At 35.4% G+C, this 27,086-nt stretch overlaps 1 protein-coding gene across 6 annotated transcripts in view; it reads left to right on the top strand.

The window, feature by feature from the left end:
• Positions 1 to 3,712: 3,712 nt before the first annotated feature.
• Positions 3,713 to 27,086, top strand: part of DOCK9 (dedicator of cytokinesis 9) — a 390,530-nt gene continuing 367,156 nt past the window's right edge. For all 6 annotated transcript variants that reach the window (XM_074191938.1, XM_074191947.1, XM_074191940.1 and 3 more), the window contains exon 1: positions 3,713 to 3,899. In XM_074191938.1, the coding sequence (XP_074048039.1) occupies positions 3,723 to 3,899 (177 nt within the window). In that variant the 5' untranslated portion in view covers positions 3,713 to 3,722. The remainder of the gene's footprint in view (positions 3,900 to 27,086) is intronic.

Below are 27,086 nucleotides of genomic sequence, written 5' to 3'. Positions count from 1 at the left end.
TGAGTTGAAGGGTGGCTAATTCTCAGATAAGTCATCAGGAAATAATTCCAGGCTCAGAAACCCAAACAGTACATTGTGTTACCATTCTACAAAGAGGGACCCCCCATTTGTCCCCAAACAATAGACCACACCCTTTAAACTCATCAGTTTAAGGAAATTCTCAAATGGATGAGTCAGTTCCCTCACATAAGCATGGAATAGAAAAGCAGAACAGTGGTATCTTGAAAGAAAGATGAAAATGAAGTCAGTGCCTGGGATTGAATCCCATTTCTGCTACCTGTGTGACCTTTCTAAACTTCTGTACTGTCATCTGTTTTAAAAGAAAAAGGGTTGGGAATAGGTTCCCCACCCCCACCCCCTAACTCTAATTCAAGTTACTTAGTCAAAATTGAATAAATATATAAACTTTCTACACTCAATTATATTCTGATTTTTACCCCTAAGTGGAATCTAAAGGAATCATTCCAAAATAATAGATACAAAAGTAGAGACGACTGATAATGGCCTGGGATACAGTAGATGACTGGCATCTTTAGTGTCTGAACAAGGTCTAAACATTCCATAGTGCCTACTTCAGCCGTTTTCATGGTCATTGGAACAAATTGTTCTTATCCTCCCATTCTGCCAAGGGATATCTTCACATACTTGGGGTATTCAACCTCCTAACTCACCAGTAGATTTGAGGACTGTAGACTGTTCTGTCTGCCTGTCTGCCAAGATGGTTTATGGCTATTGTTCATTCTACAATTTCTTGGAGTCACATGTGAGAGACAGATAACAGAGACAGATAGATTAGCACCTTGAAAAAGTCTCAGCAAGTACTCATACCAGAGGTGTTAGTCCTACCTGAATCTACCATATACCCCACTCTATATCTACTTTGGATTTCTTAGAGATAAAACTTAATATTACCTTTGGTTTCTACTGTATTGATTTATAATTAGTATTTGTGCTGCATTAATTTTTAAAATTGTCAATATTTGTCTTTAAAATGCTTTCTATCCCAATCTGAAACAGCTTATATGTGTAGTTGAAAGGTGGTAGTAAAGCTTTTATATAATTAACTGACATATTTGTCTATAAGATATAAGTCAATTTAATGGTATTTCACTGAATTGGCTAATTATATTGGTATTTCATTGCAGGCTTCCTTATCCTTTGAGAGAAGATATTGGGTAGAAGCCTAAATTTTGATAATGGTGGAATATAATTTGAGTTGTCTGCAGAGTTTAGTGAAATTTTAAACATCCTATTCTATAGAATTTTGCCATCTTGGTTTACTTTTACTTAGTGTTTTTAGTTTAGTTTTAACCAGCTAACTACTTGGTGAGAGTCTCATCCAAGGACAGAGACTTTTTTTTTTAATTTTAATGAACCTTTCCTACTATCTGTTGGAATTGTAGTATGCAGCTGTGGCTTCTACTTCCTTAGGGAGTTTCTTCAGTGGTTGACTGATCCACCAACATGCTTAGGGGCTAATAACAGATTTGCAGTTTATTAGCTACGTGACCTTAGGCAAGTCACTTAACCCTGTTTGCTTCAGCTTCTCATCTGTAAAATGAGCTAGAGAAGAAAATGGCAAATTACTTCAATATCTCTGCCAAGAAAACCCAAATAGAGTAACAAAGAATGAGATCCAACTAAAACAGAACAATTGTTGGGAACCTCTTAATTCAAAGTTTCATTTCCTGGACTTAATTCTTTCTCCTGGAGCTACACAGAATAAGGTTCACTCCCTTTCCACATGGCTGTTCATTGTATATTTGAAGAAGTAGTCATACCCTTGTTAGAGTACTGCTTATTTAAATGCTCAAGAAAGACCTACTTAAATCATAATAATGCTTCTGAGGGACTCATCTGACTATTAATTGGTCCCAGGTAGATATATAAGAATAGTGGAAAGATTTGGAGAAGTAGAAATTTCTCTGAAGACTTTGTTCTTTTTTTCCCTTGAGAGAGGCAGCCTAATAGTCCTGACTGGTAAACTTGGTTAACAGTAAAAAGTTGTGAACACAAATTAAAGGTGATGACATTTTCCACAATGCAAAAGAAGAAACACCTCAAGGGGCAGTTAGGTGGCACAGTGGATAGAGCAGCAGCCCTGCAGTCAGGAGGACAGACCCAAGTTCAAATTCAGCCTCAGACTCTTAATAATTACCCAGCTGTGTAACCAATAGGCAAGTCACTTAACCCCCTTGCCTTGCAAAAAAAGAAGAAACACCTCCTCTCTAATAGAAGAGAACTACAAGTACCTAATGTCACACATGCTGTTATATGAAATTGTTGTGTCTATGGAGTTTATGTAAATGTTTTTCAATATGACAATGGAGGATTCTTAAAATATTAGAAAATATTTGTGACTTAAAAACCAAAAGACATCCACTTAACTTTTTAAAGTAGACTATGGATATATAAAATATAATATAATGGGGCGGCTAGGTGACGCAATGGATAAAGCACTGGCCCTGGAGTCAGGAGTACATGGGTTCAAATCTGGTCTCAAACACTTAATAATTACCTAGCTGTGTGGCCTTGGGCAAGCCACTTAACCCCATTTGCCTTGCAAAAAAACCCCTAAAAAATATAATATAAATTATAGCTTTCGTGCTTGAAAGGACCTTAGAGATCACCTAGTTCAATCTTATCATTTTTATAGATAGAAAACTAAGACCCCAAATGGGGAAAGGACACATGATTTGCTTGGGATCATAAAAAGTAATGTGTGCCAAATCTAGATGTGAATACAAATTTCTTGAGGTTAAATTCACCAATCTTTCCACTATACTATGGTGCCATCTACTATATGCAAGCCTACCAGATTTAAACTCCTTGAGATCAAGGATTTTGTCTTATTTAAACTTCTTCATATCCCTAAACCCTTAAGACTATGCTTTGACAAGAATTTAGTATTTATAGATTTATAGATGATTAATTTGTTGTTTGATCATTTCAGTGTTGTCTGTTTTTTTGTGGCCTTACTTGGGGTTTTCTTGGCAAAGAGACTACAGTGCTTTGTCGTTTCCTTCTCCAGTTCATTTTATAGATGATGAAACTGAGGCAAATAGGGTTAAATCACTTGTCTAAAGTCACACAGCTAGTAAATGTTTGAGGTTAGATTTTGAACTCAGGAAGATGAGTCTTCCTGACTTACAGGTCCAATGCTATATAAAGAGATACTTAATAATAGCGTTTAATAAATATTTGTTGATTGATTGACTAAACTGGACATGTACTGTTGATTAAAAAGAGATCATCATAAATGGAATTCTGAAAAAAATAAATGAAATGAAATAAAATAAAATAAAGGATTCAAATAAATGAAATGAGTGAAACAATGCCAATCAATCTGTATTTCACCAGCTAAAACCTTGAAAAGGGTACAAGAGAATCCTGTCTTGGCCCTCTATAACCCAGATTAGTCCTTGAATAGTTGATAAATTGTTTTTGTAGATCCAGGAAAAGAAACTAAGTCTATATTGTATCCAACAATCAGCTACAAGGGAATTGGCAGAGATATGACTAGGTTTGCAAGTATAATAGCAGAGAAAAATGTGAAAAAAAACAGCAAAAAATTTAACACATCCTCACCAAGGAAACAAAAATAACATTTTGTTTGAGTTGGGTACAGAAAAATAGATATTGTATTGAATTTTGGGGGGGAAAAGGATAAAAACTTGAAGAAGAGATGCAGAACCTTAGAAGATCAACTTGATGTGCTTACTATGCTTGAAGGCAACATTTCTCGACCCAAGGGCCTCTGGAGCTCTCTCATTCAGTCTTTCTCAGCTTTCAAAGAGAGCCAGAGATGTTGCTTATCTTTTGTACCATTTTTATCCTCTGTAAAAAACCAAGAGTTTCGACGCACCCATCGAGAGGAGTCCAATGGAACACCAGGACAGGTATTATTTTCCCATTCTCAAATATATATTTTCCCTAAAAGATGAAATTTTTGTTTCTGTGCCTATTTTTCTCTTGTATAACCTTTCTTTATTTTCTCTCACAAATGGTAACCCTTTCCATCTTCTTCCAGGGTGTCTTTTGTCTCTTGGACTCTAGCTTGTGAGTGACTCCTAGAAATTATAAAAGCTAAAGTTCTGTCTTCAAAATAGTCATCTCCTAGAGCTAATTCACTGTTGTTAATGAACAACAATGTGAAAATCCATCTGAGTAAAATTTCTCCAAAGCAATCAATGAAGCTAGTTCTGTACACAATAGATTTCCACTTCAACTTTCAAAGAAGAATCTGTATAAATGCAAGTTGTTGGGTGCAAAATACAAGATTGCTTAAGGTTAAATAATTCTAAATTCATAAACTTCTTGGAGAATCTGTATGAGAAATATTTGTCTATGGAATCTCAGTAACTGTCCCTAGATCTTCTCATCTCCAAACTAAACAAACCTAGTTCTTTCAACCATTCTTCTTCATAACCCTTCAGCATGATAACTTTGGATTTATGTGGCCTTTAAAATCTGCAGTGTTTTCACAACAGCTCCATGAAATAGGTAGCACAAATTGCACAGATTTCCAGAATACATTCTTTATTTCCCTATCACTTGAGATAGAATAGTCTTTTTTCAATTAACTGCATAAATGGAATTGATTGCCTCTTAAAAACTCAATTCTCTCTCTCTCTCTCTCTCTCTCTCTCTCTCTCTCTCTCTCTCTCTCTCTCTCTCCCTCCTCCATTCTCTGACATTCTCTCTGCTTCTTTCCTCTTTCTCTCCTCTTTCGCTTTTCTTCTCTCCTTCCTTGCATCTGTCTTTTTCCTCTCTGTGTCGCTCTCCTTCCTCTGTCTATCTCTTCTCTGTTTCTGTTTATCTCTATTTCTGTCTCTCTGATTTGACTTGATCCTATCTCTCTCCTCTTTCTCTTTGGCTTTCCACTCTGCTTCTTCTCTCTCTGTGACTTTACTCTCTATCTTTGTCTTGTCTCTTCTCTGTATTTCTCCTCTCTCTCAGTCTCTTTATTTCTCTATGATTATCTCTTTTTTATCTCTCCAATTTTTTTATATATAAGAACTGAGCTAAATCCTCCCCCTTCCCAGAGATGGAGGGGCTTTGAGGAGGATTATGTCCTCCAAGTTTTGGGAGTGAATGTATATTTGTTCATGTTATACCTTAAAAGCAAATATTCTTTTATAAAAGTTTATCTGAGAAGTGGTTCAATGCAACTGAGGAACTTGGAATCCCTAAAATTTGAGGAACACGTCTGATAGGAGTTGAGCCAACTGAAATTACCTTGAAATTATTTTGTATTATTTCATGTGTACTTTGAATTGACTTATTTATGTATTTATTATATCACCCCCCTCTAGTAGAATGTAAACTCCCTGAGATTTTCATATTTGTCTTTATTGCCCTAGGGCCTAGCACAGTCCATGCAGGTAATAGGCATTTAATAACTTTTTGTTGAATTGAAGTGGGATTTGAACCTGTGCCTTGTCATCTCAGAATCTATGTGTTTTTCCCTAAAGACTATGACCAGCCTTATCAGCTTCAAAGAAATACCTTACAATTTTCCTCTTAGAATATTTACTAGAACAGAATATACTATTCTAGCTTTTGTCTGATGAGTTTTTACTATTGCTGAATAGAACCATACTTCCTTTTTCTGCTGTCATAATTCACTTTTGACTCATTGAGTAATGCCCCTAGATCTTTTTTATATGGAATGTTATTGTCATTTCCCCCTAATTTAAACTTCTGCAATATTGAGTCTCAGTACAGAATTTTACAATTATTTTGAGTATATTTCCCATTAGTTCTAGCTAAGTAAGATCTTTCTGAAACTGATTCAGTAGCAACCCACTATATCACCTATTGTTCAATCAAGTCCGATTCTCTGTGGCCCATTTGGGGTTTTCTTGGCAAAGATATATTTACCATTTCCTTTTCCGGTTCATTTTACAGAAGAGGTAAATGAAATGAGACAACAAAAAGGGTAAAGTGATTTGCCCAGGGACACAGTTAGTAAATACCTGAGTTTAGATTTGAACTCAAGAGAGATGAATTTTCCTGACTCCATTCTGACTTTGATAAATGTATTCCTTGTTTTCTTCCAAGTAGTTTATAAAAATATGTGCTAGATTAGGAAGACATACAGAGTCATTAAGCATTTGTCTCCAAACTTCCTGTCCAAGATCAGGAATGATTAATCATTTACCATCTAAAATGAGTAAATTTACTACATTTTTCCCAATCCTCTCTGATCTTAGGATCTCAGTGTTCCTTCTTATCACTGGACTCTGACTTGAGGACAGGAACACTGTCCTTCACTTGCCTCACAGAACCATTATGCCTGGAATCATAGAAATCATAGATTTAGAACTGGAGAGAAAAATTAGTGGCCATCAGGTCCAGCCCCTTCAATTTACTGATGAAGAAACTGAGGCACTAAAACATAAGCAACTTGCCCAGGATCACACAGCAAGCAAGAATCTAATATGAGACTTGAACCTAGATCTTGATACTAAGCCTTATGCCCTATCCAAGAATATAGAAAAATCATTCCTGCCTTTGTCTCCCTTCTTGAGACTGAGAGAAGAGGAACACATGAACTATGCAGGTAATTAAGTGGTTCAGTGACCTGGGGTCAGGAAAACCTGAGCTCCAAATTGGCTTCAGACACTAGATGTGTGACCCCGGTCCTCTGCCTCAGTTTCCTCATCTGAAAAATGGGGATAATAATAGCAACAACTTCCTAGGGTGGTTATGCAGATCAAATTATATAGTATTTGTAAAATTCTTAGGACAGTGCTTTGTTTCATTTTTTTCCCCCTTAAAAGGTAGGGACTACATCTATTTATGAATTATATCTATTTTTTTATATAACTTGTGATTTTTTTTCCAGTGAGAGGCAACATAATGCAGAGACCAGATGGCTACCCTTGGAGTGAGAAGGTCATGGGTTCAGTTTTGGTCTCTGGCACATCTTGGCAATGTGACACAGGATAAATGACTAAAAGTCTTAGAGGCAGCTTAGTAGCAGTGGATAAGGTACTGGACCTTAAATCTGAAATGACAAATGATGTCTCACAAGCACTCACTAGACTGTGTGACCCTGGGCATTTCACTTATTCTCTGCCTCAGTTTCCTCAACTGTAAAATGAGGATAATAATAATAACACCTACCTCCTAGAGCTGTTATGAGGATAAAATGAGATACAGCCTAGCACATAAAGTTGCTTATTCTCCTTCCCCCTCAGTTCCATGATTCTCTAAGGTTAACAGTTATAGAAAAATTGCATAAGGGATTTCCTCAAAGACTCAGATTGCTGAGTTCTTAGGTTCTTAACAGTTATTGAACAACTGATTTTTCCATTCCAATCTTTACCCCAAACAGCATAAAATTTTCCAATTCTTCTTTTTTTCTTTCGGTTTTTGCAAGGTAAACAGGGTTAAGTGGCTTGCCCAAGGCCATACAGCTAGGTAATTATTAAGTGTCTGAGACTGGATTTGAACCCAGGTACTCCTGACTCCAGGGCTGGTGTTTTACCCACTACACCACCTAGCTGCCCCCAGTTTTTCTTAACAATCTACCTTTGCACAAAGTATTATCCCTAAGAATTTCATTCTTTACAAAGTCTTGAGAAAAATCTGAGTCTAGAAGAAAGGAAAATAAAATACATTCTATTGTTTCTATACATCTGAATTTAGGAGGAGATAGAAACAGCTGCAAAGTCAAGCTCTGTGACTCAAACCTCCCTTAATTCTAAAACCAATGTTACAGCAGCCACTGCCCTCAAGGAAAGGCTGAGTCTTTTGTTCATAAAAGAAACCGAATTTGTTCTTTATGCTGGGTGTGGTCTTAACTATAAGAATGATTATATTTTAGTGGTCCAGGTTTCAGTCTATTTCACATTTTTCTTGGCTCAGGTTGCTGGGACCAGGAGCTGTGAACTATATAGAACTTAAATGGAAAAATCACCCTTGAACTGCAGTATCTATAAAAGGCAGTTTTTTGGCAAGAGAAGTTGGGATGATTTTGTAACTTATTTCTGAGTACAGTTTTCCCCTTCAGATGTGGAAAAACATTAGCAATCCTTTTGGTCATAGAGGGAGAAAAACCTTGCCCCACCCCCCCCCCCCGGCCTGGTTCTCATTGGCAGAGCTCATATGGAATCACCAAATTTTAGAAAATAAAGTTTCAAGGTCAGCCCACAATCTTCCTATTTCAACATCATCCCTCACAAATTGTTATTCATCTTTATTTAGTCTGAACACTTACAATGTTAGGATGTTAACTACTTTGAGAGAAACAGCTCTTATTTGCTACAAAGTTGTTTTTTTTTAATATTAAGTCAAGATCTATAAATTCCTATCACTTGTACTTCTTAATACTAGTTCACAGGATCATGGGATCTATGATCCTGGGTCCTTCTAGGTAATCTACTTCAGCCCCTTCATTTCACACACTGAGATTTGAAAGATTTATCCATACTCACACAGGTTTGCCTCAAGCTAGATTTTTCTTGAATCTTTCTTGAATCTTTCATTTTAATTCAACCCAAGAAGTATTTGTTAAGGACCTTCTAGATGCTAAGCACTAAAGATGCAAGACTATAGTGAAATACTCTCTGCCTTTAAACAGCATTTTTTTGGACCAAAGTTTGCATTATCCTGTGTAGTCAATGTATTTTTAAAAAAATTATTGATATCTTTTGTTCTTATATCATCATTGTTCATCTTTTGTAGTTCTTTTGAGAACTGTTTCCATTCTTTGATATCTATTGGAGAATAGTTTTTTTGTCTTTTATATTTGTGCTAATTCCCTATATTTGCAGTATCAGTTCATCAGAGATGAAATATACAATTTCTCTGCTTTTTTTTTTACAGATAAGTCTAAACTTTATTTGAAATTACATTTAATTAATCATTTTCCTTTTTATCCTAATTGTATTGATTTTATTTGAGTAAAAAATTTCTCAAATTTATGTTTTACAAATTATTTGATTTATTTTTTGTTTGATCTCTCTATCACTTGTTTGATTAAGAATTAACCAATTGGGGCGGCTAGGTTTGCGCAGTGGATAAAGCACCAGCCCTGGAGTCAGGAGTACCTGGGTTCAAATCCAGTCTTAAACACTTAATAATTACCTAGGTGTGTGGCCTTGGGCAAGCCACTTAACCCCATTTGCCTTGCAAAAACCTAAAATAAACCAATTAATGAAATGTATATGATTTGGTTCTCAGTTTTTTTTTAATAGTATGACCTTTAATATTCATGTCAAACTTCTATTTTGAACTTATTGTGCTGTATGGTTTAAGGTGCCTTAACCTAAACTTAATTTTGCCAGACTACCTTCAGTTTTCCCAGCAGTTCTTGCCAGATAAGGAGTCCCCCCCCCAAAATAGCTTATGTTCTCAGGTTAATCAAATCCTGAATTTACAGTTTAACTTAAAAAGACCCTCCTCCTTTTCTAAACTGAGTCATCTCAACCTTTAAACTTCATCTCTAGAAAATTTCTTGTTAAATAATAGGCCATGAGGATTATTATTTTAAGTCTAAGGAGTTTTTTTTTAGTACCATGATCAGAAATTCCTCATTTTTATTAAAATTATTCTACAAAAAAATAAATTTAAAAAATTATTCTACAGAATTTTTTGCTTGTAGCATGAGGAAAGCAAGGCTCTGATTCATTTCATGTATTCAGAAACCTCAGACTTGAGGAAATTTTGGGAAATAGTCCATTATGTGGAGGGAATGACATTAACTGTGATACTGCATTCTAGTTCAAAATTTTGGACCAGTCCTATGATTTCATGAGTATAAGGAATGTTGAGTAACCTTCTTTCACTCATGTTGACCAAATCTACCTCATAACTAAATCCTAGCCGCTGGTACCCCTGACTTGTGCCTGTCCACAATCATGTAACCATAACTTGTTTGAGATCTCAGATCTTCCTGATGCCAAAGTCAACTCTGCATCTCATTGCCTTTCACCTAACTCCCTGTGACTTTACAGATCCTTAGACCTAAGACAGTAACACTATTCTCATCATGATTGTGATGAATTCCATAACATACACTGGCAGGCTGGAACTCTTTCTTTCACAAATATATATCAATATTCTTACTCTCAGTATTTTTTTAAAAATTGTCTCCTTTAAGAAAATGGAGTAAACCTTTCATTGTCCACTTAATTTTTTTTTTGTTCACTGTAATTTTCAACTGGGCAGCTAGGTGGTGCAGGCACTGGACCTGAAATCAGGAAGACTCCTCTTCCTGAGTTTGAATCTAACCTTAGGTATTTAATAACTGTGAGACCCTGAGCAAGTCACTTAGCCTTTTTTGCCTCAGTTTCCTCATCTATAAAGTAATCTAGAGAAGGAAACGGCAAAGCAGTCCAGTAATCTCTGCCAAGAAAACCCAAATGCAGTCATGAAGAGTCAGATATCACTGAAATAACTGAATAACAATGTTCAAAAATTATAGACCTCAAATTGACTAAGTTTCAGTCATCAAGGTAATGAAAAGAATGCAATTCTCTGGTTGATGTGAAAATCTTGCATTTAGAAACTAATTTTTTCTTCCTACTTTAAATAATTTTGATGGCAGAATGTTGATGATTATTATCATTATTATTGATTTTCAAAACATGGTTGATGGCAGATGTTGTATGACAAGAGACAACCCCACCACAAAAAGGAAGAAAAAAAAGAGCAGAATCCCTATTGTCCAAGCAGAAGTCAACTCTAGATAATGGAGGATTTCCTCATTAGAGGGACTATTTTTTTCTCTTTAGGTCACATATGCTTATTCAGAAGGTTCAGGGTTTCCTGAAATTTCTATAAAGTGAAATATTCTAGCTTTAATATATTTCATTATTAAAGTATCAATGTTTCTACTAATGATACCAGATTGTAAATCCTTGAGAACTGAAATTGTTTCTTATTCACCTTTAGGATCTTCTGGAACACTTAACATTATGCCTTCCTTTTAATAAGGACTTATTGAATGGATTTAAATTTGTTCAATAAGGCTATATTAAATAGATAGGATCTATTGGCTGTATGCATAAATGCATTTTTATAGAAAATACATTAATATAAACATATCTATTTTCTCATTTTTCTTCTTATTTAATCTATATCGGACTACCTACTTTTAAAATCATAACATTTTTTGCCTAGCTTTTCCAACTTGGAAATCTAATCAATATTATTTTACTAAATAAAGAATGGTTTTTAATGTTAGGTTAGCTAAATCCCTCTTTTTTTGGCATCCTTCTTAATAAGTGACATGAAAGTAGGTTATGTCCTACTTATGGAGGAGGAACTGAACAAACTGAGGGACACATGCAAGAAGCTATGTTAGGGATGATAACCTAATTTATTTTGTTAAATATTGGTGTGTGTTACAGGGGAGAAATTAAGGATATTGATGTATCCTTTAATCAAGGTTTTAAATTTTTGAAAACAGAGTAAAAGGCAATGATGATAAGTTTATAAGAAATGAAATGTACAGGAAAGAAGGAAAATGAGATTCAGGAAATAATCACTATAGGTTTGCAAATGTATAGTTAATAGAAATCAATAACCTGAGAAATGTTTTTAAATTTTTATTTATTTTATTTTTAATTGATGAACTAAATTGATTAAATTAATTAAATTTGATTAAATTAAATTGATGAACTAAAACAAGGATTTCCATAACAATAAAACATTTCCATAACAATAAAAAGATGATTGCACATTAAACTGAAAATTTATTATGTACAATTTTTCATTCTTTTTTAATATATAATAAAGTTATGAAATAAATTTTTTTCTTCTCTCTCCATCTTAGAAATAACTACCATTAGACCCAAATATGTATATATGTGTAAAAATCATTCTATACTTACTTCTATATATTAGTCCTTTGTGCGCAGATAGTGTCTTCCTACATTTGTCCTTTGTACTTAATTTGGGAATTTATATAGTCAAATGATTTATTTGATCAAAGTTGTTCTTAAAACAATATTGTTTTTTCTTTATACAACCTTCTCTTAGGGATTTAATTTCGTGATCTAACAACCTATTTTGTGTCCTCTCTGAGCCCTAAAGAAACACTCTGATTGATGGTTTGTTCCCTGAAGCAAAATATAATTAGAAATCTTGGCAACCTCTTATCTCATCCCTTTTCTCATCATCTGTGAACTTTACAGAATCTTCCTTTGATGACTTTCAGAATTTAATTTGAAATTTGACCCTTGAGAAGAGGTAAAGGCTGCATTTCTTTTCATGGGAGAGGTGGCGGACTATTTTGCAAATAATATCATGTACTCCCAAAGCTGGATAACTTCAGCCATTCAGAACTACTTAACTCTTGTCTCACAATAATCCCAAGAATTGAGTTTTTCCACTTTTACCCCAGATTTCTGATCAGTATTGAAGAATGTTATAAAATTATGATGATTTCACTCTGTAAAAATATATGGGACATAACCTAATATGATGCTTGACAATCCTTCAATTAGCCTCTCCTTGATTCCTTTTCTAAAAAAACTTTTCTCCTCATCTCATTTCCCACATTATTTAAATTCTTCTGCTCTTCTCTCAAGAGCTCACCTCAAAACTCACTCCTATTTACCACATAATTACCTAGCCTTAAATTTCACTGAGAAAAAGAAATCAAGGTTATTCAATATCAACTCCCTTAATTCTTATATATTCCTTAACACTCAATAACTTTCCCTTATCCTTTTTTTCCTTTTCTCAAAGCTAGATCCTCTTTCTGCAGTCTTGATCCCATTTCTTTTAGTCAATTCCAGTTCTTGCTCCAAAAATTGTTCCTTCTTTTAGATATCTTCATGTATCTTTTCCTAGATTTTCCTCATTTGACTACATATGTGCTCAGGTTTGTCTAATACTAAACATATCCTGTCTATCAGATTAGAAGCTCTGATTTTATACAAAGTGGGTTCAATCTTGAAGATATATTTAATAAATAAAGCTTTGGCTCAAGCCTCCTAGAGTTTTCCTTGGGAGTATAAAAACTTGTCTCATGTCTAAGTCTCCAATTCAAAAGGACAATTTTCCATGTAATCATTTGGACTAGTAATATATCTAACATAGAACAGACTTTATTTAACTTGACCAAGAAATTCAAAGGCATACCAAAACTTTAAAAAATTAAATTTTTTTCCAATTACAAGTAAAGGTGGCTTTCAAAATTGATTTTTTGCAAGATTTTGAGTCCCTCATTTTTTCTCTTTCTCCTTTCCCTGCCCCATGATAGCAAATAATCTGATATAAGTTATATATATATATATATATATATATATATATACAATCAGATTAAAATATTTCCTTATCAGTCATGTTGTGAAAGAGGAATCAGAACAAAAAAGAAAAAACATAAAATAAATTTCAAAAATTTAAAATACTATGCATTGGTCTGCTTTCAGACTCCATAGTTTTTTCTTGATATGTAGATGGCATTATCCATTACAAGTCTCTTAGAATTGTCTTTGCTCATTGAACTGCTGAATACTATCATAGTTGATCATTATACAAAATAAAACAACATTCTTTCCCTCTCTGTGGGTTTTCATTTCCCAGGGAACTATACAGTTTTTTAGAATTATAGTGTTAGCCTGAGGGGGCTCTCCCCAATAAGGGAAAAACAGTCCAGACTGCTAAAGAAGCAAGTAACCCACTCTTCCAGGGAGGTCTGCTTTTTCTGGAAACCTAAAATTTTCCAGATTTAAGATATTAACTACTCCAAGTTAAGAATTTCCATTCTTTTTAAAAAATTAAAATATACAAATTTATAGCATTCAAAAGGAGCTGCATTATAAAATTCTAAAGTTTATTTACATTATAAGAAAAACTCTAGTTTTACAATATATCCATTAAGGTAAAGTTTTAATGTTAAGTACAATTCTATTAGATTCTGGATGATAGTTTCACTAAAGAGGAAAGGCAATGAAATTATACATTCTAATAAACATCAATTTCAAAGCAGGATGTCATTTGAGTCCTAAAGAACATGGAAGGAATTTCCACTCCAGTTTTTGCACAACAACAAAAAATGGAAAAATAATTGGGGTTTCTATGGAATCTATTTCTCTTGCCAGAAAAGTACAGTCCATACAACTAGGAATTATAGTGAAGTACAAGGTCCAGATTTACTATTTTATGTAATAGGTTTTGTCTGTTCTTGCTCATTGATTCCTTAGCTAGTTCTAGAAAGCTTAATTCTAGTTCGAGGAACTTGATTTTGTCCAGGAATTCATCCAATGGGTCCAAGAAACCTCATCCAGGAACTCTCCTGCCATTCTTTCCTTTGTGCTTCATTACCTCCAGATTATTTTGGTATGGACCAGTGAGTGGACAATGTGACCAAAGATCTCTTAATGGACAAATCTGATAGTTATTTCCTCATCATCCTTTGGGTTGAATTTGTCCCTTTTGATTACCTCCCTTCCTGAATATTTTTCTCTTCTGAGTTCTCATAACACTTCTTTCTCCTGATTCCCCATATCTGACCACTGACCTCTTTACTAGATCATTATCCATAGTGATCCCTGTAACTATGGAGATTTCCTGAGACTCTCTCCAGGACTCTCTATTAATGTCTCTTTAAATTCACTGTCTTGGGGACCTCATCAATTGCAGTGGGTTTAATTATCATTTCTAAAAGAATGCCTCAAGATTTATTATATAGAGCCCCAGATTCTCTCTTGAGTTTCAGTCTCACATCATCAACTGACTATCAGACATTTCAAGCTAGACATTCAATCTTAAACTTAATACATCTAAAACTGAACTCATCTTTTCTTTTTTGTAATTAAATATTGTATTTATTTTGAGTTTTACAATTTTTCCCCTAATCTTACTTCCCTCCCCCACCCCACCCCACAAAAAGCAATTTGTCAGTCTTTACATTGTTTCCATGTTGTACATTGATCCAAATTGAGTGTGATGAGAGAGAAATCATATCCTTAAGGAAGAAACATGAAGTATAAGAGATAACAAGATCAGACAATAAGATATCAGGGTTTTTTCCCTAAATTAAAGGGAATAGTCCTTGAACTTTTGAACTCATCTTTTCTTCAAAATTCATCCCTCTTCCAAATTTCACTGCTTTTGATAAAGGTACCCCCATTATACTATTACTACTACCACTACAATTACTACTACTACTACTACTACTACTACTACTACTACTACTACTACTACAGCCTCATTTTATATAGTGTTTTGGCATTATACTAAACAATTTACCAATTATTATCTCATTTGCTCTTCATAACAATCCTGGGAGGTAGGTGCTATTATCCCTATTTTATGAGAAAATTGAAGCAAACAGGGTTAAGTGACTTGCCCAGGGTTGCACAGCTAGGAAGTGTCTAGGCCAAATTCGAACTGAAGGCTTCCTGACTCCAGGCCCCGGGCTCTATTCACTGAATCATCTAACTGCTTTTCTCACTCTCAGACAGTGTTTGACACACAGTAAATGCTCTGAATTCTCCTATAGCATCTTCTTACTACTTCCTAAAGAGTTAGTTATGAGCATATATATTTTTATATTTACCTTATTAATTAATAAGAACATATACTAGTATATATATATATATGTATATGTGCGTATGTATATACCTTATTTTCCTTTCTAGATGCTAAGCTTCTGAAGAATGTGTCATTCATCTTTGTATCTCCTTGTGATGTCACAGGGCTTGGGACACTCTGTAAAGTACATACTGTGGGGTTCCTGCCCCAAGACTTGGTTCACTGATGCCCTCTTCTGGATTTTTCTGGCTGCCTTTCCTTCTCTATTTTTGAGCTTTCTTGCTAACCTACTTAGACTGTGTGAGAGGACAAAAAGCCACTGTCCTTCTCTCTCGAAAATAACCCACAATTATATTTTATATATATAGTCTTTCCCCCTAATTCTTCTGTGTAGCTTGAAAAATATGTCTGTTGATGATTAAAATCACAATAAAAAATTAAGTCTATTATAACCCCTCTTTCATTTTTAACAGTCTTCTGTTTTATAGTCAGAAAGGATATAATAATCAAATGAGATAGTTTGGATTGTTAGTTCACAAGTTTAAGAATAAGTTATAGTCTACTATGTCAACCCTAAAGAACTAGATCTTAGTTTTTTAAGGTGTCTCTTCTGTGGGAAAATCAGAGAAGGAATGTAGAAAGAATAAGGAGTGCTTTGAATTTGAATTTGTCCTATGATACTCACTACTTGGGTGAACATGGGGAAGTCACTTTATTGAATTAAGACTCAATATATTGGTTGAAAAAAATGGGGATAATAAAAAAATTAATTTAAATTGTATTAAAATTAAAAATGATAAAATTTTAAAATAACTACTCCCTGATAACACTGTATCTCTGATCTCCCTTTCCATCATTGGCTATATTTTCTTTTTTTAGGTTTTTTTTTTGCAAGGCAAATGGGGTTAAGTGGCTTGCCCAAGGCCACACAGCTAGGTAATTATTAGGTGTCTGAGACCGAATTTGAACCCAGGTACTCCTGACTCCAGGGCCGGTGCTTTATCCACTGCGCCACCTAGCCGCCCCGGCTATATTTTCACTAATATCCCTGATTCACTCATTGGTAAGAATATTCCTCTCTCTCTCCATTGGTAATTTCAAATTCCTCCTATCTATCATCACTTGGTTACCTCTTCTCCTTTGAGGTTTATTCAATCTAAATTTATCATCTTATTCAGATTCTGGGTGCTGTTATCTTTGTAGCCCAAAAGATATTTTTCCTTCCTTCTTAATTTGTTCAGTACCTTGCTCAGAGTCTTTATTCTCCACCCCAACTCCTTCATTTATTCTAAATGTCTTTAACAGACATGATGATGTTTCTTCCAATACTGTAATTTTCCAATTGCTCAGTCTTTTTTTTTTTTTTTTAGGTTTTTGCAAGGCAAACGGGGTTAAGTGGCTTGCCCAAGGCCACACAGATAGGTAATTATTAAGTGTCTGAGACCGGATTTGAACCTAGGTACCCCTGACTCCAGGGCTGGTGCTTTATCCACTGCACCATCTAGTCGCCTCTCCACTACGCCACCTAGACGCCCCCCAATTGCTCAGTTTTATTAACTATTCTTTACCTTAGTCCTCCTTTCTACTTCAGCTACATTCAGGGGTAATCATACCCTTGATCTTTCCATCACCTACAAGTGTTCCTCTTTCATTTTCAAGAACTCTGAATTTCCATTGTCTTATAATAATCTTTTATCTTTCCATTTCTACTTTTGCTTCAATTTTCCAAAACTTACTCTTTACTCTCTCCACAATCTCCAATAATTCTATCCTTCAGTAGTATCCCAGGCTATCTTCCTTTTTTTTTTTCCTGTACTCTCTTCTCTTCATAATCTTGACCTCTTAATGAGTCAGTTCAACTCTACTTTATCCTTCATTCATGAATCTCTTGCTCCGTTGTCCTTAGGTCAATCTATCTTGTCCAGTTCCCACTATCTTCTTTCCTTCCTCTTACTTATGTTCAGTGGAATTAAAGGAAATCACTAAACTGTTCTAAGTGGGTGTAATATAAATTTAAGTTAGTCAACTTCAAATCAGTCTTCTTTATACCAAGATACAACTCTTTCCTAGTTGATTCCCAATTCTCCTTACAATAGCAAAATTTTCCCTTTCCTTAAGTCCCTCAAGCTATTGTTTCTTTCCCTCTTTTGTGGAGGATCTTATCTCTCTCACTTGATGATCTTATCAGTTTAATGATTAAATTTATGCAGAGAATTCCCAAATCTTTTTACTCTAGTCCTGGTCTCTCTCCTGAGCTCTATTCCAAAATTACCACAAATTTTGAATTGTAGGCATCACAAACTCAACATATCCAGAGCAGATTTTAAGATCTTTTCCCCCAAACTTTCTCTGTTTGTCAGCTTACCCTATTACTATCATGGTGCCACCATCTTTGCAGTTACCCAAGTTAGAACCTTGGTATCACCTTTGATTCCTCTCTTATTTATTTCACACATCTAATCAGTTGCCCAATTTTAAAATTTCTTTCTCCATGACATATCTAGTATATATCTCTTCTCTCTACTCACATGTCTGCCAACCTGTTTCAGGTCTTCATTACTTACTTCTCACATGGATTATTGATAAAGGCTTCCAATTGTTCTTCCTGCCTCCACTGCCCCCACTCCAGCCTAACCTATACCCAGATGCCAAAGTGATTTTCCTAAAAAGACAGATCTAACCATGTCACTCCCCTACTTAATACATTACAATGACTGACTGTCCATTACCTTCAGGATCAAAAATAAATGTCTCTTTAGTAATTTTCTTCCTGCCCTCCACATGATAATCCACCTACATTTGCTTACTTGTTTCTTGCATAACACTCCATCTTTCATCTTTGTGCCTTTGACTCATTCCTAGATTTCTCCTCCCACTCCAAACTCTAAAATCTGAAATAGTTTTAGAAAGAAATGCATTGTTTATAAATGTAGAGCCTATATCAGATTGTTTTTTTTGTTGGGGGGAAAGGGGAGGAAAGGGGAGGGAGAAAGAAAAATGTAAAACTCAAAACCTTGCCGAAAAAAAAGTTTGGTAAAACTATAAACAACAACAAAAAGAAATGTATTAGTTCATCTGGAAGAAGAGAATAAGTCAGAAATGAGTTATGACTCCCTCTAGTTCAGGCCCTGGAAGGTTTACATTATATAGAATTTAGATAACAGTTCCCACACACAAACCATACATGCACAGTTAAGCAGTTTTACCAAGAGGACAATTTTGAAAGCAAGGTAGGTTGAGATGGATATTTTAAATATAATCATTCAATAAAATTTGGGGGAAGCTAAAATATAAGGGAACCCAAAAATACAACTTTGGGTGGACCCCAAACAAGACATGTGTATGGAGATCCGAAACAGGATTTGAAGGAACCCCAAAATTCCTTGTAACTATCTCCTGGTATTCCAGGAGAGCTATGAGATCAAGGCAACATTCTGGGTTCAAATAATTTCTCATCACATTAAGTTAGATTCAAACAATATTAATGAGTGATAAATAATAATCCACAATGAATGATCTGCTATAGACTCTACAGCTGTACCTTTCCCACTTCTTCATGAATGAACATAACTGGCAGTCTCAACCTTCCCTTGGCTAGATAGACACAAACCTGACCAGTCTGAGGAATAATTATAGACTTTATAGGGAGGTTCTTCTCAGTCTTTCTATGGTGTGTTACAAGTATTCTCATGAGACTAAAGGAGAGAACTGAACCTAAGAATAAGAGATAAAAAGTCATCATGTTTCATTAGCCACATTAACCATGTTTCTCATTAGTATGGATGATTGAGAACTGTATTTGTGTCTGATGTTAATTTTAATTATTCATGATAAATGATGAGTTGGGAAATTGGAAAGTTTCTCTTTTTAAATATTCCCTTGCTGCATTAACATCAAATAAAGAAATAAGTGCTATAAATAATGATAATAGGCATGTAAAGCATACATTTATTTGCAATTATGTTTGTGTCCCACACAATTATTCACAATTATGTATAGTGCCTGGGGGCACCTCACTCTTCTATGTGGGGCCCCCAGGAAACCTTTCTCAGATTCAGAGTACTCTGTGATATATATATATATATATATACATATATATATATATATATATTTGAAAATATAGCTCACAACCTCTTCCTCTTTGTCCCATCTCCACCCTCTTGGTTTCTTTACTTTAGCCAGTCAGTCAGAGAACTCAATTAATTCAAAGAATAGTTTTAATGATAATAAAAGTCATCATAGAATATTTTTCTTTATAAACCTGTAGCATAATCTCCCACAAATATATAGAAAGAGTAGACATAATTGGGAAGCACAAATGGAAGGATATACACATAGGGAATATGTGTAGCTAGAATATATAGAGAGAGGGACCTCTCATTCCTCTAGTGTTACAGAGATGACAGTATCTTCTGCTGATTATACCATGTTCCTTGTTGAACCAGCTCCACTAGATGTGGCATTTGTCTATCATGTGTGTCAGTGGTCTATTGACTAATGGTAGACTTTCCTCCTTTGAGAATGAAAATGTTGAATTTTCTTTTGCTGATCATTTCTCCATTTCCTCTGGAAATCCTAAGAAATATCTGCTGGCCATCTTGGCTCCCATCTTGCTATAGTGTAGTGACTAGAAACTCTCTCCTTTTAGTTTTTTTTTTTGCAAAGCAAACGGGGTTAAGTGGCTTGCCCAAGGTCACACAGCTAGGTCATTATTAAGCGTCTGAGGCCGGATTTGAACCCAGGTACTCCTGACTCCAGGGCTGGTGCTTTATCCACGGCACCACCTAGCCACCCCATTCTCTCCTTTTAAAGGTAATCTGATGATCCTTTGCACCCTAAGGTTTTACAAACCACCAAACCCACAATTGTAACTGCAGAGGAAAAGCCAACTGTATCCCAGGTTAAGATTAATATTCTTCGGGGCAGCTAGGTGGCGCCGTGGATAGAGCATGAGCCCTGGAGTCAGGTGGACCTGAGTTCAAATCCGACCTCAGACGCTTAATAATGACCTAGCTGTGTGGCCTTGGGCAAGCCACTTAACCCCACTGCCTTGCAAAAAAAAAAAACCTTAAATTTTTTTTTTTTTAAATTCCCCCTTAGCAGGATATCCTGCTCTTATGTTAGAGGGGCATGGCACACTCATAACTAGAGGTACAGGAATTATTAAGTCTATGATGTCATTAGTATAGGAAACTTCCAGATGAGAAAATTTTCTCTACCAATGAAGGTCACCTTCTCAACTACTTGTAGACTAAAGAGAGTTGCCTAGTGCTTTGAGAGATTACGTGATTTGCCCAAGGTCAAGAGGAAGGAATCCAACCTAGGGTTTCCTGGCTCTGTGTTTGACTATCAACTACACCAAGTTTTCTATCTCAGGACTAATATTCCTCAAGTCCTTTTGACCCCTCGGAACTGTGATGGGATATGGAAAAGCACCAGGAAGAACTTGCATAACTCACTCCAACTGAGTGCACCCCCCTCTACCCCCCAATCCCATTTGAATGCCTTCCAAAAAAGTGGGGCAGATGGAGAGCGCCATTAGGGCTGGTAGGTGGAGAATGTTTACCTCCTTTTTCCTGTATTGAAAAGGAAGTGGGGTGGAGGAAACATTCATTAAAAGCTAGAAAATTACAAAGCAAATATAATTTGAAGTTTTGCCTTGCTGTTTTTGAAAGACAGAAATATAAAAGAGTCAACAAATTTAATGAACAGGAACACAAATATTTCTTAAGTAAACTATTAAAAAAGTTTAATGCTTCAGTTCCAAATTATGACTGATTAATAAAGAAGGAGGAAATATAAAGAGTCAGGAAAGGGAGAAAAGGAGGAGGAGAAAAAAGGTGAGGAAGAGAAGTAAGAGGAAGGAAGAGACAGAGAGTGAAGAAAAGAGAGACAGAGTAAAGGAGAGAGAGAGAGAGAGAGAGAGAGAGTCAGTGTTAAGAGCAGCATACTGGGGGTCAGATTAGTACCCCATCCAATGGCCAAGGGTAGGCAAGCAGCATCAAATAGGCATCATTCAGCCAACAAACATTAATTAGCACTGTTCTAAGCATTGTAAAGGTTCCAATGAGCAGATTTCTGGTTTGGTTGTTGTCCTTTGTTCTTGAACAGGACCAAAATTACATCATTATGTTAGAATCAAGTAATAGCGTGTCTGACTGTGGCTGATTAGACCAAGACTGGCTCAGAATACTGTACCACAGGTCAGGCACAAATAGTCCAGTGAACACCTGGAGTGGATTCTCCAAATTTGTGCATCTCGCATTTCTTTTCAGTTACTACAATTCTTGCTCATAGAACACAACCCTCTCTAATGAGGGCACGCCTCACTGGGTGGTCCTGAGCCAGTATCTCCCTTGTTGCACAATCAATTCCAAAGTTCTTAAGAGAAACCTTGAGAGTGTCCTCGTATTGCTTTTTCTGACCATCAAGTATGTACTTGCTCTGAGTGAGTTCTCCATAAAAAGACATCACCCATGCCATTTTACCATTTCAGTAATTTCTACCATACTAAAGAAATGTTTATGTTAAATTTGTGTTCTCTAAATGTCAGTGCCTCAAGTAAAGGACTAGTGGACATCCTACCACCCATCCCTATGAATCTATAGGGTTCTGTCTATTTTAAAATTTTTATTAGTTGTACACCATATCCAAAGGAAGGGGGAGAAAGGTTCTGGGAAAAGTGTTCTTGAGTTACTCAAATTCAATGTTGATAGCCTATTTTTAACTTGGGCAGCTAGGAGGTAGGTAGCTAGTAGGTAGAATTCTGGACCTGAAATCAGGGAGATTGATTTTTGTGAGTTCAAATCCAGCCTCAGACACTTACTATCTTTATGACTAGGCAGATAACTTAACCCTGTTTGCTTCAAGTCCTCAACTGTGAAATGAGCTGGAGACAGAAATGGTAAACAACTCTGGTATCTTTGACAAGAAAATCACCAAATGCGATTATTAAGAGTTGGGCAAGACTAAATCAACTGAGCAAACTCTTCACTTGGGGTCTGCTTTTGAGTACTTATTATCCATAATCACTTTCCCAAGATTATATTTCTTGGTTCTCAATAATTCTCATACATCATACAGATTAGATGCTTTGAGTTACAGCAGAGATTATATTTTTGTTCTTTTTTTCTGAGATGTTAATTAAGTAACCTTCAAAACTTTTTAAATCAAACTTTTAAAGTTCTCACAGACAGTACAGGAAAAATTCTTTACTGGTTTAGAGTAGCAATGAACAGAACACTGTCTTCCATACCCCCCAGTAAAATAATCCAAGGATCAGATTTTCTCAGGTCCTGAAGATGGTTCAAGTTTTCTCAAAGGGATGGGGAATGCGGTAGGAGGAGAGGAGGGCAGTGACAATAGGGCTTCAGGCTCAATATAAACCCCTTTTGAGTCAGTCTTATAAAATTGAATGTGAGAATTAATACACAGGAGTGTCATTTAAGACACATAACTTCTATTCTGCTGAGTACTATTTTATTTTCTGAATTTAGTTCATTCTATCACAAAACTTTTTAGCCAAAAACAATATTTACTAACCATTTTCAGATATTTGTTCTGTACCAAGATTTCCTCAGACTATGAGAATAAACTTTCTATGTCAATGTATATTGCAATATTCCTCAATTTATTATCTTAAAAAATTGCTTGGGTCCCTGGGAGATTAAATGACTTTTAGGATCACAGCTAATGTAAATCAGAGGCAACACTTTATAGTAATAATAATAATGATGATGATAATAATAATAATAATAATAGCCAGCATTCAAGTTTGTAAAACACATTACATAGACTATTTCATTTGATTTTCACAACCTCATGAGGGAGATACAATTATTATCAACCCATGTTTACAAATGAGAAAACTGAGGCTGAGAAAGGTTCAACGAGTTACCCAGGGTCACACAACTTGTGGGTGTTTGAAGTGACAGTCAAATTTGGGTCTTGCTGACTTAATGTCCAAGGTTCTATCCATTGTCTCACCTCGTTGTCTCTAGAACCTCTCTCTTCCTGATTCCCAGGTCAAGTTTCTATTACCCCATGGAGATAATAATAATAGCTCATTGATATTGGCCCTCTTTAAGAAGGAAGAATGAACAATAGCTCATTTTTCTGCTGTTATTATCCCCTTTCTATAGTTGAGGAATCTGAGACAGGCAGAAGTGACTTGCTTAGGGTCATATAACAAGTTAAGTTCTAAAATATCATATTTAAACTGTTTCCCTTTCCTTGTGGCCTCTAAGTACAATGAATATTCATCACTACTTCAGGCTCTAAGTAAGCTACATTTATAAAACTATCATTTTTTTGTCATTAGAGCTAATCTGTTATTTGCATATGCTAGTAGCTGTCATGTGATATTTGTACACTTAGACCAGTGCCAGTACTATGGATGAAGTGTCAGTCACTTTCATTAGAAAGTCTGTAGGCAGGGTGGCTAGGTGGCTCAGTGGATACAGCACCAGCTCTGGAGTCAGGAGGACTTGAGTTCAAATCCGACCTCAGACACTTAATAATTACCTAGCTGTGTGACCCTGGGCAAGCCACTTAACCCCATTGCCTTGCAAAAACCTAAAAAAAAAAAAAAAAAAAAGAAAGAAAGAAAAGAAAGTCTGTAGGCTTTAATTTTCAATTTGTAAACACTCCAGTTAATGTGATGATTGAAAGTTAAAGATCATAATTGAGATATGTCTCTGGCTTTTTTGTTTAATTACCTGAAACATTTTCTTTTTTTAAAAAAAATAAGAGTTAAAGGGGCCTTTGAGTTGGTTTTCGATATAGTAGGTGCTTCTTCCTCAAGATTATGATTGCATGGACAATATTAGGAGCCAGAAAACCTGATACTCTGGAGACAGGATGAGTTGGGGGTTCTATAATTATAACTGTGTAGACATATCCATATAACTATGGAGACCAGAAATGTGGCTGCTGCTGAAGAAAAAGTAGAAAATAAGATTAGTTTATCAGCCTAATGAAACCTGTCCCTTGAGTGAATATTCAGCACATATTCTCCCCAAATTCACAAAGAGCAGAAAAGCAGAGATAGATAGATAGATAGATAGATAGATAGATAGATAGATAGATGATAGATAGATAGATGAATAGATGATAGAGCAGAGAGACATAAAGAGACAAGAGAGTTAGAGACAGTGATACACAGAGAGACACAGTCAGACAGAGACAGAAAGAGGGGGAGGAGAGAGAGAGAGAGATAATGAAGGAAAGGGAAGGAAAGAGAAAGAAAGGGAAAGGGAAGAGAAAGGAAGGGGGGAAAGAAGGGAAGGAAGGAGGAAAAGATAGAGAATTAAGATCAATAAAAAAAGTAACTTTATTCTCCAATTATAACTATAATTATTCTCAATTATAGTAGCAGGAGTGATGTGACAGAGAAAACCCATGAATCAAAGGATAAGCCTCTGGCAATTAAGGTGTGATTCAACAACTGGCCAGTTTCTGATTGCCAAGAAATTGGTAATTTCTGCAAGTTTTCCCTAGGCACAGTTTGTACCAGGGACTGATGACCTAGAGTCTGGCACACATACTTAGTTTTAGTGGCAATATTTCAAGAGGTTGACCATGGAAGCAGCAGAAAAATGCAAACTCCTTCCTGGTCCTCAGACAGCAAACTAGGAAACTTGGTCTCTGAACTGTTAGGTCTAAAGCATATTGATTGAAGGAGAATGTGAGCTAGGCTAAAATGTTTCACCAATATATAACTAGGACTTTTCTCATACATGAAGAAAGGCACTGTGTAACCTATATCCCGAGATATTTTCCTCTTCTAAATTCCCTAAATTTTTTTAATTGCTATCCAGATTCTTGCAGTAATGTCACTCATTAAAGGTAGGTCAGATAAATCAATCAACCAACAAGCATTAATTAAACACTATACATATATATGTATATATATATATATATATATATATAAACATATTAAATTCTGGGGTTACAAAGGAAAAAAATGAAATATTCCATGGACTTCTAAAAAAAGCAGAGATTATGTTTTAGTCTATAAATACAGCCTAATCCAGTTTGTCATTAATGCTCTGCTATAGTAATTTGTACTATAACAAGGATTAAGCTCATTGTAACCATCATACCCAAGCCCAACTATAATTTTATTACTCTACTGCTGATGAACTATGAATAACTCCCCACTGTCAACAGAATCAAGTTGGAATTTTTCAGCTTGGTATATTAGACTCTTCACAATATGTCCTCAATTTAACTCTCCAGGTTGCTTCTTTTTTTTTTTTAGGTTTTTGCAAGGCAAATGAGGTTAAGTGGCTTGCCCAAGGCCACACAGCTAGGTAATTATTAAGTGTCTGAGACCTGATTTGAACCCAGGTACTCCTGACTCCAGGGCTGGGGCTTTATCCGCTGTGCCACCTAGCCACCCCTGCTCTCCAGATTTCTAACCCATTTTTCCTTTACACACACTCTAATCTCTATCTTAACTGGACTAGCTTGTGTGATCTGAACACAATTTCCTGCTTTTTTGCCTATGCTTATGTTGTTGTTCACTTATTCTAAATCCATAGTATCCTTTCTCATGTCTATCCTCCCAAGCTTAATTCAAATACCCCATTATCAAAGAAGCCCTCTCCATCTAGATGCAGTCTCCCTTCGTTGAACTCTATAACTTTGTACCATTTTTGTGGTACTTGGTTTTGTGTTTTCTTTTCTTTTTTTGCCTAATCCCTCCAATGAGATTGTAAACTTCTTGAAGACAGGCACATATTCATGTCTATCTCCTCCTTAGAGTAGATATTTTAAAAATACTTTTTTATTTAATTGAATGAGGGGTTAATGATTCACACTAGGTGAAGATACACATTGGGTGAAGAATGCTCAAGACATTTAGAATCAGTGTATCATTATTACCACGCATTATGTGGAATCACATAATTATAGTATATAATAATATAGTGAATATATCATCATCATCATCTTCATTTTGCTTACTTATCAACTTTCAAAAGCTAAAATAACCCAGGACGTTATCTAATTAATTTCCACAATATACTTAAGTAAATTGGTTGCAGATATTATCAAGTAAATTCACAGACATAGAATATAGAGCTATGAATGGGCCCAAAGACATCTAGCATTTTTCTAGAGTAGGACAAAAACTTGGATTTTGAATCCAACTCTGATTAAATGCCCAGAATATTTCTCTTCATCTTTTTCCTACATAGTTGAGGTACATAGAAGAACAGATAGAAAATTAGGTAAAAATTCTCTAGGGTTTTTTAATGGCAAGGAAGTTACTAAACAGGACCAGGCAACAAAAGGAAATAATTATTGTTAGCATACCTGAAGCCACTTGATTAAATCAGGATGGAAAATCAGTTTCCTTGGAAAATATTTATTCAGGATTTGGCAGTGAGCTCTGCAAAATTTCCAAAAGAATCAGCAGAAACAAAAAAGTAAAAATCTGAAAAATAAAGAACTATAAATGAGATATTTGAATTGGGTGATCTCTGAAGTCCCCTACTGGTTTTAAATTCCTCTTACATTATAGTTATTTTAAAAATATACTTCTGCCTCTCAAAGTATGTGTTGTTGAATTGCTTCAGTTCACC

The sequence above is a fragment of the Macrotis lagotis genome, chromosome 6, assembly GCF_037893015.1.
Source record: "Macrotis lagotis isolate mMagLag1 chromosome 6, bilby.v1.9.chrom.fasta, whole genome shotgun sequence".
NCBI lineage: Eukaryota > Metazoa > Chordata > Mammalia > Peramelemorphia > Peramelidae > Macrotis > Macrotis lagotis.
The sequence above is the reverse complement of the archived record's forward strand: the minus strand, read 5'-3'. Positions and strand labels throughout refer to the sequence as shown.